The sequence below is a fragment of the Branchiostoma belcheri genome, unplaced genomic scaffold (genome assembly GCF_001625305.1).
Source record: "Branchiostoma belcheri isolate BF01 breed outbred unplaced genomic scaffold, Haploidv18h27 scaffold403, whole genome shotgun sequence".
In the NCBI taxonomy this organism is placed as follows: domain Eukaryota; kingdom Metazoa; phylum Chordata; class Leptocardii; order Amphioxiformes; family Branchiostomatidae; genus Branchiostoma; species Branchiostoma belcheri.
This window is the reverse complement of record NW_017804025.1, coordinates 18,147-32,471: the sequence shown is the minus strand read 5'-3', so window position 1 is coordinate 32,471 and position 14,325 is coordinate 18,147. Positions and strand designations below refer to the sequence as shown.

Sequence of the window (14,325 nt, the reverse complement as noted above, 5' to 3'; positions counted from 1 at the left end):
CCTGGTATAGAATTCAAATAAATATGTATCCTAGTTGCAATTTTAACAATCTTCAATTTTTGAACTAGTAGTTATTTACTGGTTATTTCTCAGGTTGGCGACGCAGTTTGGCTATGTTAGTTTTCTTGTGGGGGCCCATCGGACCATAATATGGTCGTGAAAATCTATCCTTTCAATGGCAGGGCTTCTCTATTCCCTCTCCACACGACCCATTATGAAGAAGATTACAGGCATCAAACTCAAAGTCATTCATAGAATACCGCCGTGCTCCTCGCTAAAGCCACAAAGCTTACATGTATAAAGATTAGATACTGCTCAATGCGTTCAGACCACTTCCTTCTAGTGACCTGGCCATTGTGTACAGTATACCAACTATGTTATCGATTAAAACAAAGTTTGTGACCTTATATCGGGTTTAAATCTTTAACTCCTGTTGCATTACGATACGATATGCACAAATGTACTACACAAGACTGCACAAATGTACATGCTAATGTTGTAGGTATTACGGGAAACCTATTCACATTATCCATATTCCAGATTTACCTGGGTGCCAAACTGAGATACTTTGTGTCCAGAGTGCTATGGGTCTGGCAACCAGGCTAATTCCAGATGTTCACACTGGGGGCCACAGACCTGTCAAATAAAGCACGCTCTGCTGGGGCACTGGGCCACTAATGTTTTTTCAACAAACAATTTCAAAGAAAACGTTTTTTCAACTAAAACCAATGTTGACAGCTTCCTGTCTGTAACTTGTTGTTTTAACCTAGATATGAATAGGTTTCCTGTATTCCCTACAACATTAGCGTGCAGTCTTGTGTCAGGGTTCACAAATTTTACAAGAGTTATGCAGTTGCTCCAGTACATGTAACAAATATTAATAAAAAGAAAGATTGCCTTTTCTACATTGTACATTATGAATGATGTATCTATGTGTGTTTGAAGGCTGGCCGAGTCGTTAACCCAGCATTAACCCAGTATTAAAACTTTCAGTATTAATGCAGCATTAAGCGCCACTTTCGCCAATTTCGCAAGGATTCTGTTGTTTCAACAAACAGGAAAGTTTTTTCCAGCTATCCTTGTGGGCATAAAGCAATGTAATCCACAGAGGGTGGAAACCAAAAAGGTCTAGTGCAGTATGAAAGACATATAGATTTCTCTTATTAATTAATCAAATTGGGTCACAATTTACATAATTAATATCTGTCAATGTTCCTCTTCCTCTTGTTTAAATATGCCACCATTTCAATTGTTCTATCATGGAACGCAGCAGATTTATAGACTTTTGTCATTAATTATGTAAATTAGATTGTGATTTGCATAATTGTCATCTAATTAGGTCAAGCATCACTTAAGCTACCGAGATACCAAAAATAACAACAATCCGTCAACCGGTTCTTGAGCTATCCTACTTCAAACATTTTCAAACAAATGCCTCTGCATTTCCCAAATAAGCTGCTACGGGGCCCAAACTTACGGCACTTCTTTCTGAGCACGAGAGCTACCTACCATCTAAAAATCATGACCCTAGCACGTCCATATCACGAGATTTAAAAACCAGAAGTTTCGCTGCAGTACTTTCTAATTCAATGACGTGGGGACCCCCCACGAAGCCCATATCCGAACTTGACCTTGGTATTGTCAATGGTAACTTGCCAACTAAAAAACATGAACATCCATTTAAAGATTCTCGAGTTATCTTGATGACAAGAAAAAACACAAGAAACAAAGGTCAACTGCAGTGACATAGAAACCCCCACGGGGCCCATCTTTGAACTTGACCTCGGCATTTTCAACGGTAACTTGCCCACTAAAAAACATGAACATCCATTTAAAGATTCTCGAGTTATCTTGATGACAAGAAAAAACACAAGAAACAAAGGTCAACTGCAGTGACATAGAAACCCCCACGGGGCCCATCTTTGAACTTGACCTCGGCATTTTCAACGGTAACTTGCCCACTAAAAATAATGAACATCCATTTAAGGATTCTCGAGATATCTTGATGACAAGGAAAAAACACCAAAAACCAAGGTCAACTACAGTGACTTAGGAACCCCCCACGAAGCCCATTTTTAGCCTTGACAATGGCCACCCCTAAATCAACCTGCCTGCCAAAAATCGCGAACCTCGGACCTTGCCTTCAAGAGTTATCGTGCCTAATCTGCCAAACAGTGCAAACCCGATTTCATAACCTTCTCCGAAGGCATAGCCTTCAGTCGAAGGCAACGAAACGGACCTTTACAAAGTACCTCATTTGGTGACGCTATGAGGGTGTACCGTTATCCCTCTACATTTGCCCAGAAGGGAGTTAGTCGCGGAAGGAACTTAGCCACGGTGGGAGTTTTGGCATTCTCCCTCGCTACAAACTCTCGTCCCCCGGACAGTTCACTCTGCTACCCAGCATGCTTTGCGCAAAATGCGTTCTCGGCCCCAGGACACAAATACACGCTAATGCTTCCGCACTGTGTTGCTCTGGGGACCCCGCCGCGCGCCCAGATGTGGATTTAATTATAGCGCGCTAGCGGACGCTGCGGAGGAGCGTGACGACAACGCCTTCCATGACTCATGCCTACATGTACGTGGTTTGATATAGTGAAATACCTTTATTGTACATTCATGCCACGACGGGCTAGGTACAGGTCAAGATATGACAGACACATAACAAACGTAAATAAACAATTGGAGACAAAAGATGCACTACTTGACTTAGACATACATACATAAGGAACATACAAGGGTACTATACTAGGCTAATACAAAGTGTTCTAGTCACTGAGCTAATATAGAGAGGTCAACTTCTTCTCGCTTTTTTTGTACAGTGAAAAATGTGGGAGCAGATCATGTTTGTGATACAGGGTTTGTCTAGACGCATCAAAAATATAAATTTATCATTTGCGCTTAGGTGTTCAAAGTATGGGAACTTCTCTTTGATATAATTGAAAAGGACAGATCTTTCATTAGAATATAAACAGTCTATGTTGGAGTTCCCATTCAACGTCCGTTCTTTATTAGTCTGAAATAGTGAGTAGGGACACAAACGTAACGTCACGAAACAATATAAGAGTTTCCGTGACGTCTTTTTCTGGATACTGTTTAATAGCTTTTATGGCATTGTCATTGTTGTCATCTTTGTCCAATTTCTGCCTAATTTGACTTCCCTTACACAGCAATTCAACCAGGGTGGGGGTAATCAATGACAATAAACTTTGTTGCACAACAATTGTACAGGATTGCTGTATAACAAACATACTATGGGATTTATCTACCTTTATAAGTTACAGGACTATGTAGTATGGGACACACTCCTTGTTCAGGTTTTTTGGTCCGTCACTATGGTGACGAGGAACAGCATAGGACACTGGCAGAACTCAGGTGATGGCTATTTAAAAATTGATACTGCTGACAATAGTCGGCCTTGCTCCGGAATAATAATAGCGTGTTTTCAGGCGAGTAACACAGGTGTGACGAGAATATCTCGATGTTTATTACTGTAATTCCTGATTTTGCCGCGGTAAATATGTTCGTTATGTTTGTTCGTCACTTCTGTACTGACGAACTTTATCATTACCGTTAACAAAAAAAATCCGTCTTTCTTTTCTCTGCAGCTGACCTGTTATTTTAAAGTTTATTATCTCCTAATTTGAAAATAGCCCGCCTTGTTTTGTTCACCCTATCGCTTTAAATGTGGAGTCTGTGGAGGATATTGTCATAAAATTCACTTGCTGTTGTCATTATGTGACTTCTTTATGTTCCAACAATTCATGTGGCGATCCTGGCGACAACTGAAGACAGCTTTTACACTGAGGAACATTACCCAAACATGCAGGATGAAACACTCAAACTCAAAACAAATTGATAATTATGGCAGTATTAAGCTAGCATTCCACAATAAAGTATACGTATTATTTAGCATAAGACTAGTAGTAGTATACTTATCTGTTATTCTGTTAGTAATTGTAAATTTTAGCTTATAGAATAAAGTGAAATGTATGGAGATTATTTGAGTAGACCCCCCCCCCCAGTTCTGTGTTACAAGAACACTAAAATCGGAAGCATGGGACAAATTGTCATGTAGGACAGTCCAACTGGGCCAAGGTCAACACAGAATTGTAAGGTAAATTAAAAATTGAATGCATAGTTGTTTATAGTTTTATTCTTTTAGGATGTTTGAGTCTTACCTGCAAGTACAGTATTTAACACATTTGTGGTGTATGTACATTGAAAATCTATTAATAGTGTTTTAATTCGTGACTGTAAATAACAGCAATCTTCAATAACGAGTTTCATATCATTGCATACAGGCTTCAGAAACTGCAATGCTTTACTGCTTTATTCATACACAGTTACTGTATACGATGTCGAAGAAATAGCAAAAATCAATACTGAGATGAGGTATGTATGAACATTAAAATGAAACATGCCTCTAATGACACATCTCTCTGTCTTTTTACCTTATTTATTTTCAAGATTTTATTCTTAGGAGGCTCTTACAAACAATTTCATATTTTCATTGCAAGAAACATAATTTGTATATCTGAGCAGACTGAGGAAAAAGAGACATAAATGCTTTCCTATCATCAGACATACTGCCATCAAAACATAATAATGCAATTATTTGGCCAAGATACAGCCACTCTCTCAATGCGACAATGGTCGAACTGCTAATTGTTATGTTATAATAGGTTGAATGGATAATTTTGATGGACAGTAAGGAGTGGTCCAGACATACTGCCACGTTTGTTCTTTATTAGTCTAAATTAGTGGGTGGGCACAAAAATAACGTCACGCAACAATGTCGATTTTCAGAGTTTCCGTGCGTTTACTCAAAACATGTCTCATTCGATTCAAACAAAAACTGTATTATGAAATGCTTTCGCATGAGAGGCAAATACACCACTATTTTATCAATTGCAAGTTACTTGTCAGAAAAACCCGTCCACAAAGGAAACGGATGAGAAAGGCTAGTAGTACGTAGCTCAATAAGCTTGTCACGGGGTCGTGTGGCGTAGCGGTCGACTCGGAACCAAGAGTCCCGGGTTCGAACCCCACCTTGTCACCTTGGGAAAGGAATTTTACACGACTTTACTCACTTCACTCAGGTATAAATATGTACCCAGCTTTGCTTAGGGACGTCCATCGGATAGGATGTTAAATGGAGGTCCCGTGTTTGGGGAGAGCCACACCCCACGCACGTTTTATTAAAAAAACCCACAGCACTTATCGAAAAGAGTAGGGGACCGTCCCAGTGTGAGTGTCTTAAACCTTGCAATCCGGTCTTACGCAACTTGTACTTTCATATACAAAACTGGTGTGTTACGCCCAAAAGCAGTTTGCCGAATATGTGGAACAAACAAAGCAAGACATTTTCTACATACTTTGTGCGTGTCACAAGACCACAACTATGTTAAAGGGACAAGGAATCGGTATGCCCCCAAGTCGATAAAAACTAATCGATGACCCTGTTTTGGCTTGTCTGCGACCCACTGGGTCAGTAATCAGGAGCTGTAAGCATTGACAAAACCTTCAACCTTATCAACATGCCTCGAGTTCTGTGACACACTGCTAGTGATAAAAAAACATGCCTATCTTATAAAACAACAACTTCATGGCATATTCAAGTGTAAACTTATCTGCTTTTATCCCACTTTTGTTATGTATCTTGATAAGTTTGTGTACAAATCCACAAGTAAGTATATCCCCTACCTGTGGTAAACAGCAGCCCGCAGATGATCGTAGCCGTGAAAACTCGTGCCGCCATCACGCCGCGTCCGGGCGGGCGGACGGTCTGTTGATGTCCGCTGATCGTGCTGAGGAGACCGTCCCGTCTGATGTTACTGAAATGTAGAGAGGCGTACTGTACACAGTTGGTCTTCTTGCAAGTCAAGTCACTTGAACAGAAATTTTAAGAGTCAAATTGTTCCGAAAACGAAGGCCAAAAAGAGCACAGGAAACTGCCCCGACTAGGTCGTACTATGGTGATATATATATGCAAAATGTTTTTCCAAATATGCGGTACAATGGCATAGCAACAGCAAAGGTCCTGTAATTATGTTCAAAAATAGCTTTGTTATTAAGCTAAAATATTATGAACAATGACGTAGAATACAACCCACACGCCCACTGGAACTCAACATGGAATACAGTAAATGCGAGTAATATTTGCTTTCTTATGTTTTTATATTTCATACCAATAATTTTGGGGTGACTTGGTGATATCAGGTGCAGAGAAAAGAAAGTCGGAGAATTATTTGTTAACGGTAATGATAAAGTTCGCGGTACAGAAGTGACGAACATACATAATGAACATATTTTAATACCGTGACAAAATCAGGAAAAAAAGTAATCAACATCGAGATATTCTCGTCACACCTGTGTTACTCACCTGGAAAAACGCTCTCATTATTCCGGTGTAAGACTGCCTATTGTCATCAACACGCAATGACATGAATATTTAAAAACGCATCACCTACCTTAAAGTTCTGTCAGTATCCTGTGTTGTTCGAACATTACTTACCTTACTTTCTCCCCATCGCTCGGTTCTATCTCCCACCATTTGTGAGCTCGAGACCACCATTTGTATCCGTCAAATATTTGATACTTTAATTTATAGTTTTGACCTTGTTTGTCTTTGTCTTTCTCTTTGTTCATTGTTCGCTAGTATTTTCCAAATTCGCACGCTTCACTCTAAGGGACTGTACGATATTTATCTGGGGAGGGCCCATCAAAAAAATTTCCCTGACCCTCCCCCTGGCTTAAAATTTTCCCCTGATCCTCCCCCGGCACTGACATTGAAAATGGTAAAAACGACGGTTGAAGGGACAACAGAAAGCATTTTTATTGTCATTACAGCACGCGATTTGTGTACCCCACAGAAGCAATAACGTGTCCACCTCCTGTGCACGTTCGAGTGAGCAGGATTGACATGAGAAAGGACCCGTAGTATTCAGAATATTCATGTTTCAAACATGTGTACACAGAATATTTATGACAAAATGACCAACTATTATAGCATATAGCCCAGATGCACAGCTCATTTAACGGGTATTGTGAGGATGATACCTGCTTCGCTAGAAATGTGCCGACTTGTTGGACAAGGTACTTGGGGAACCGTGCTGCAAGTGTCCGTGTTTTTAACCCATGGAAAAACTGGAGATTCACAAGTAGGCCTTGCAGAGGAAAAGAACGTTTTTAAAAACATTTCACGAACAGGGTACGTCAGGATAATGTACAATGTACTGCGCCTACACGGATAATGTATTGTGCATAGCATTTCAGTCTTAAAGGCTGTACTCACGTGTTTAAGGATGACACTCTGTCTCTAGTTTTCAAACATTGTTTTGGAAAAGACATTGTCTGCAATGGGCAAAACTCAGATTTAACCTTGACCAAACATCCTTTGAAAAATCTGGGATTTGCCCAGGCACAGTACATTCTGCCGATGTAATTATTAGGATTTTAAGACTGAAGTACAAGCTCTAGTATGATGGGTTCAAGGTCAGCGTGCAATGTTGAAATAAACAATAAATCTACTATTGCTCAAAAATATCTAAGCCTGTATAGTATTGTTATATTATAATAGTGATGAAACTATTTAAATGTGAAGCCAAAGACTCAAGTGACTTGAATTTCGCCTCCAAATCATAATCACAAGTGAAAGACAACTCCCAAAATATTTCAACAGACGAAACATAAATAAAAAAACATCTTATTGCTTTCAAAGAAAACTGTAAGACAAATTTCACATTTAAAATAATGAAAGTCTTTTTGGTTACCACCAATACATGACATTGTATGACCCTGTCAAACTTTCACATCATCCCTTGTTTGGATATTTATATATTGGACAAATAAACACTAATATGAGGTGCTTTACCTGTATTTACTACAAAGTATGTACTTGTACATTACTACTTCAATAACCAAAAACTCAATATAGTGCTCCCTGAGCTATGTTTATACATGTATACTGTAAATTGCTTTATATTCATGGTTTTCGCGGTCATTTCTGTACTACAAATTATTCGCCTACTTTCTTTCTTCCGCACCTGCCACCATTTTTTCATTTGTCCATTTTTCTCAGGCCGCAAAATTTTGCTACCACGAATATAAGATGATTTACAGTATACGGTACAAGTGGTGGGTATACACTTATATTTTCTACAGTACAATGTAAGCCACAACAGCTCCTTTTTACATGTATAAGCATGGGACAACTTCAATAATTTTACAGTCTCAAGAGCTGGGCATATACAGAAATGAAATCTCACGAAATAATTAATATCTTTGATGAAATGTTGTCCATGACATCTTTTCCTTTGATGAATGAAATTTGACTCAACCTATTGGAAAGTTTTCTTTTGCCCTGTCCTTTCATATTTTTTCAGAATAAAATCTAAAAACCAACAAATTAGATTTCTGTGGCCTAAAGGTACACTAAAGAATAGCAAGTTGAAACATACAACTCTAACAGTATTCCATGTTAATACTGTGTGGTGATTTGGCAACTATGTGTAAGACTGACTGGCCAATTCAAACAAATACAAATTTTTACATTCAGTTATATTCTGAACATTATATTTAGTTGTTCTGAATGCATACTAATTACTATTTTCATAAATTTTATCTTATATACATGTACACATATAGCAGTCATATCATTTACAATTTGGCTCATTATACATTATTTTACATGGACCGCTTTCCGCACTACAATGTAAGTCTTAATGTAGGTAGTTTTCCCAAAAATAGTAAGAACACAATCAAATCTTTCTAGAATTTGAATGAATATGTCATGACCTAATCAGTTAATTTAAAGTGTTCACTTTCTTTACCATTACAAAAGGCATGATGGTAACAATACTGAGTAGACTTCAAGTCTCTATCACTAGAAAACCAGTGTCTGTGTACCTAAACCCACTTTTAAGTTCAGGTCCGGATTCAAGTCCAGAGGTTTAGGGGTTCAGTTCCGGACTCGTAAGTCCTGACCTAAATCCATGGCATATACAAAATTGCATGTTGGCAACCTTGATATGTTGTTGTTTGGGCAAAACTTTGGCAACATAACATGGAGGCCGACACTTGACGATGCCTGATGGCATTATGTTTCCTTCAGTTTGCAGCACAAATTTTGCAAGCTACGGTTTTAGGTGGTTTGGAATGAAAAGGGGTATGTGACATTTTTTTTTTTTTGTAATAAGTCTGTAATCGATTCTTGACTTCTAGTTTTTTTTTATGTAAACCTCAACATTTTACAAGTCCGGAACTGGTCCAGCAAACTGGTACACAGCACTAGTCTGTGGTCATATCCAACAAAAGTCAAACTAATTACTTTGTTACACAGCTACTTGTGTATGATTTTAATGTGGATATTAAGTACCAGAATACTACAAAAATATTTACACCTCAGAGAGACTAGCTCAAACGAAGTCATGAAGTTTTCAAAAGTCATTAAAAATGAAACGAATAGACTAGAGTTTATGGATGAGAAATATGAATGAATGTTCTGACTAGCAACTCATATACATTGTAAATAAGGTTCTTCTTTAAATATTACAGAATAAATTGCACTGGCATATTATATAGTAAGAAAAGTTAAAGGCATCCAATGCCATTTCAGAGCAGCAAAACTGGAAATATTCTGAATCTTTATGATTTTACTAATTTTTAGCACATTTCAATCAGCATTTGATACTTTGGGTATTTGAAAGTGCAGAAACAAGCACCAAGATGAGCCCTTCATTTTATTGGTGGTACCCTAGAAATGAGCAAAGGGCCCTTCCAGTAACCATTTTCTGTTGGAATTTTGGGAATTTTTGCTCCATAAGGGTCAATATACATTCATTTGGGATAGTGTGGTTTTAACTCAGTATGTAGATAAGTGACTAGAATATTGACTTTGAAAAATCTGGTTTCCAAGCCATAAAAACTGCATTCAGATGCCTTTAAATTTCTCTTCAAATTTTAAAGTTTTCCTCAATGTGCAATCTCCTGGCAAGAAGTCTTTCTCATTTTTTTCTCACACTGTCCAATGACACAGCTGCTTGCTTAGGCGTCATGGCTGTTGTCTGGTGGCTTGGGATTGGCCAGGCCGTCCTGGGTGCTGGTGACCTTGCCCCCCTGGTTGACCCTGACCACGCCCTCGTTCCAGCCTGTTTCTGTTACACTGTGAGAGAGAACAACAAACATGATTGTTTGGTACACTACTAGGGTTCCAAATAGTGGGTGCATATGCACCTTAGTGCAGGTAAATTTGGGGCTGTGCAAGAGCCCATACTCAGCACTAGGTTAAGATAAACTGTCTATTTTTGAAGGCAGGCTGAATAAACGGGAACTATGCGGCTCCAGATGTCTTACTGAGGGACTGTTGTGTGTGAGGTGTTGGTTAGCTTGAGAAATGAATCCCCTCTACATACGTACTGTGTATTTTTGAAGGGTTAGGCCACATCTATTTAATTTTAAGGATGACATCTGGGCATACATTGATTTTCCCTGTTCTCAAAAAAAAAAAAAACCTCCAGCACTCAGGATACCGACGCTCCATGGAACTCAACCGACTTGTCGTAACAGTCGCTATGCATTACCGCAAATTCACAACACCAGCTTTGTATCTCTGTTGTTAATCAACCTTTATTTTGGCTCGAATTTATCTTATTCCCCCACGCGCACTATACTTTGGGGAAAGGATGTCATCCATTAAATCAAGTCAGTGTGGCCTTAGGGGTTAGAGATGAGGGCAGATCATTATCTATAACAGGACAAGATAAGAAGATGTTACTCACACTTTTTCCATCTCGATGTCCTCGTCTTCCTGTGAGACTTGTAGGTAGGGGTTGTTGGAGGCAGGGCGGAACTTGTAACCCGTCATGACAAAGAACACGTATGTGGCCAGCTCCGCAAAGAACTGACCCAGCCACTCATACTGGAACGGCACTGTGATCTGGGGTGGGGTTGGGAGGGGGGGGCAACATGTGTAAAAAAATATGTATACTGTACTATAATGTGGCAGAACACAGTTTCCACCCTATGAGGATTTCTTTGGCTAAGTGAAAAGGTTTCATGATTGTATAATTTCTAATAGGGTACACGAGCAAGTTACAGAGAGATTTCATCAGCAGACATTTCAGTGACCGTCTGTTACCTTCCTCAGGGCAGATCTGACTGGTTCACATTGCACAGCACAGGCACTGCGTTCCAAACCGCAAAGTATTTATATGTAATGTACAATGTATGCAGTTACAGGGAACAGTACATGTATTGATAATGCATATTGAAATGTATTGACAAATTTTTGAGCGCAGCACGTTTGCTTGTATTTCACCTGATTTACTGAAGAAAAATTCGGAAAATGTGTTGCATTTAAATTATCTTTGTAAATCCATACGTCAGGTGGAAAATTTTATGGCCTAACCAGTGGTCAAAAAAGGCTAGAGCGTTGGTGGGTTTTTGTTAGGGTTGGATGGGAAACAAGAAACACACTTTTTTTCTCCTTTTTTTAAATATCATAATCAGATAATGTAAAACTCACCTTCAACAGGTAGACTATTATTCTTGTGAAGTATATGTAGCAAACAATCTGTGGAAGGAAAAATATGGTTATTATAGGGACTGTACAAACAAACAAACACTATGAAAACAACAAACTGACACTGTTTCTTTGATGACCAATGGAAGAAACATATTACTGCCAAGCATGGTCTCCTGAAGACTAGCAACTACATGTACCCACATCCCTTCTAGAGGCTGCAACCTTTCCAGTAGCATGCATGTCTAGGTATGTGTACTGGTAGCTGTACATGTTGATTAGTCAAATTGTTTAGGTACAAGTTCGGGTCCAGACCTGTACCTAATCCTTTGTACCTGTACCTGTACCTGATGTGACGTTTATGTACACATCCCTATGCATGTCGGGTGTGCAACAACTGCAGGGACTCGAACTACATGTACCTCTTGGTCCAGAGGCAGCATCGCTCATTAAACCACTGGACTACGTATGCTACAGGGAGAAGGTTCTGAATGTGTGACAGGAGCTTTATTAACCATGACATAGAAATCCCTATCTTATGTTATCAAATTGAAATATTAACAAGGAAAATCGTAGATTTTGTACCTCCGGGTATTGTAATGTATGTTGCAGAATGTTGGGTGCATGTTGGGACTGTTCTTTGAATTAACTAGTGAATTCGCGCGAATACCATTTTTTTCGAAAAGTTTCGAAATGTTTGTAATTGGCTAAATGATGTGTGAAATCACTAATCCCCCCTAGCCGACTGGAGCCCAAAAATAGAAAGGACAGGAGGCATCCCGTGGCGAATCTGGCTGCCCGACCCTCAGCGACCAGCGATAATGTAAACAAACACAGTAACGGGTGTCCGAGACACGAAAAGGAAATACAAATAATCTTACGCCCCAAAACACATATACAATAAAACAAAAAAAAACTGCACCATCTACAGCCCATTAACAGAAGATACACCGAGTCCCGTCTACCCCAACGCGAAATGCATGTCGAGAACGTCTGAGACAGTATACCACGGTATTTGTAAGCCGAAAACATCCGAAATTGCGCAAGAGGGCGTTGACCCCTGACCCATTGGCCCACCCGGAAGTTGGCTGGCTGCGACCCGCGCGATCCCACCAGGCACGATAATGAGACGTTGATTGACGGCACATGTGGTTCACATCTGAACAGTTTCAAAGAATGCTGACACCCCTCTGTGTGAAAGGTCAGATCAGTGGTCGCGACCTCAATGGTGATTATACATGCAAAGGTCAAAAGCTGAGGCCCACTTTCACACTGAAAGGGGTGTCCATCGGCGGTCTAAACGCATCATTTTCACGCACTAAAACACACATACTAAAAACCAAAACAACGTGCACCATCTACAGCCCAACAGCAAAACGTATACCAAGTCCCAGACATATCCGTCCACCCAAACGCGAGAAACGGCTGCGAACGCAATTTTCGTCTTCCCTCACAAAACCTCCGCGCTCGGGATATACATCCCTACCCGGAGGTAATAAACTAGAAAGGCCAATATTTGCTTTGGAGCAAATACAGCGATGGGTTCACCACATTTTACCACACGGCAGGGAAAGAATGAGAAACACAAGGGAAAACAATGATTTACTAGGGTTCTAGCTAGGATTTTATTTTAGCGTAGTGGTACCTGACGCACGTCGAGGGAGCGAAGCGACCGAGAGGGGGGATGGGGCGGAAGGGGGTATGTGCCCCCCATCCGCGGTGCGGAGCTTTTAAAAATTTAAGCTTAAAAAGCAGCCATTTGAGGGATACCCAAAGGGAAAAAATGTCATTTCTAAGGTATGTACAACGTATCCTTGATTAGTAATTTTTATATTTTTGCAGCTTGGAATCTTCACAAAATACAGAAGATACTCCAAATCAGACACAACCAAGAACAGACTCTGAGATAAATTAAATGTTAAACATAGCATCTGGTGTGCAAAGTTGTAATATTCTACATGCAAAAAAGTAACTATAAATAATATAAGAAATACGTCTGTTTTGCCTGCTAATAGTGTCTCATTATGAGGCACTTTTAATCTCCTTTGTGCCATTTCTGTTCTGCAAAATTGGGCCGAAATTTGACGTGATTCAACACGTGGCTTTGTTGTTATTGCCAAGCTTTGATGCTGACATGATTACAGGCACACCCAGTATGTCGACATAGATCGCACAGTAGCTAAGAGCATGAAATCGGCATGGCACCAGCACTGACACATAATGTGGCAGGAAAACCCACGTGTGTCACAAAGATCACAAACGCCCGTAAAGAAAAACGGCAAAAATTTGACAAGAGAGCAATAATTTGTATTTACTTGTTTAAACTATGAACGGATCCAAGGGGTGAACTCCCTTGTTTAGTTTACTAAAGTGGCAAATTTTCAACCAACGCAAGTTTGCCGCTGTGGGCTTTAGAGGCCCCTCCCCTTTTCGGGAGCCGGCTGGAACTGTAAAGCACTTTAATCATTAGGCCGGTGACTAAGTACATTGTAACTCTTTGTATTTTTTCACCTTGGCAAGATATAGAATTAATGCAATTTAGTGGAAGGTGTTTATGTCCAGAGTTACAAGGAGAGATCTGTTGAACACGGGAGGAAACATATTTGTGCTACATACATCGTGGCGTGGGAATTGTTAAATAGGCCAGCCCATATATGGCGTCCCAGAGGGAAAGCCGACACTATGAAGGGGGCGGAACATCCCTTCTACAGACTGGGCTAGACACCCTGACGCCAGTGTCTGGGCGTCAAGAGACTGCCGCTGTCACTCACAGAAGGGCGGCAACACAAGTTGTAAAGAAG

General features: G+C 39.9%; 1 protein-coding gene and 1 pseudogene across 1 annotated transcript; both read right to left on the bottom strand.

The window, feature by feature from the left end:
- Nucleotides 1–6,533, bottom strand: part of LOC109477669 — a 39,170-nt pseudogene extending 32,637 nt beyond the window's left edge.
- Nucleotides 6,534–9,861: 3,328 nt separating this feature from the next.
- LOC109477671 (protein GPR107-like) lies at nt 9,862–12,046 on the bottom strand. The gene is made up of 4 exons (XM_019779009.1): nt 12,040–12,046; nt 11,528–11,575; nt 10,782–10,939; nt 9,862–10,165 (listed from the first exon to the last, which is right to left on the bottom strand). The coding sequence occupies exons 1-4, from the start codon at nt 12,040–12,042 to the stop codon at nt 10,048–10,050; spliced, it is 327 nt and encodes a 108-aa protein (XP_019634568.1). The 5' UTR covers nt 12,043–12,046; the 3' UTR covers nt 9,862–10,047.
- Between the last annotated feature and the right edge of the window lie 2,279 nt (nt 12,047–14,325).

Coding starts and splice junctions, on each gene's coding strand:
- LOC109477671 (XM_019779009.1), bottom strand. Junction 10,940..11,527: donor TAATAGTCTACCTGTTGAAG/GTGAGTTTTACA, acceptor ACCCCACCCCAG/ATCACAGTGCCGTTCCAGTA. Junction 10,166..10,781: donor GACATCGAGATGGAAAAAGT/GTGAGTAACATC, acceptor TCTCTCTCACAG/TGTAACAGAAACAGGCTGGA.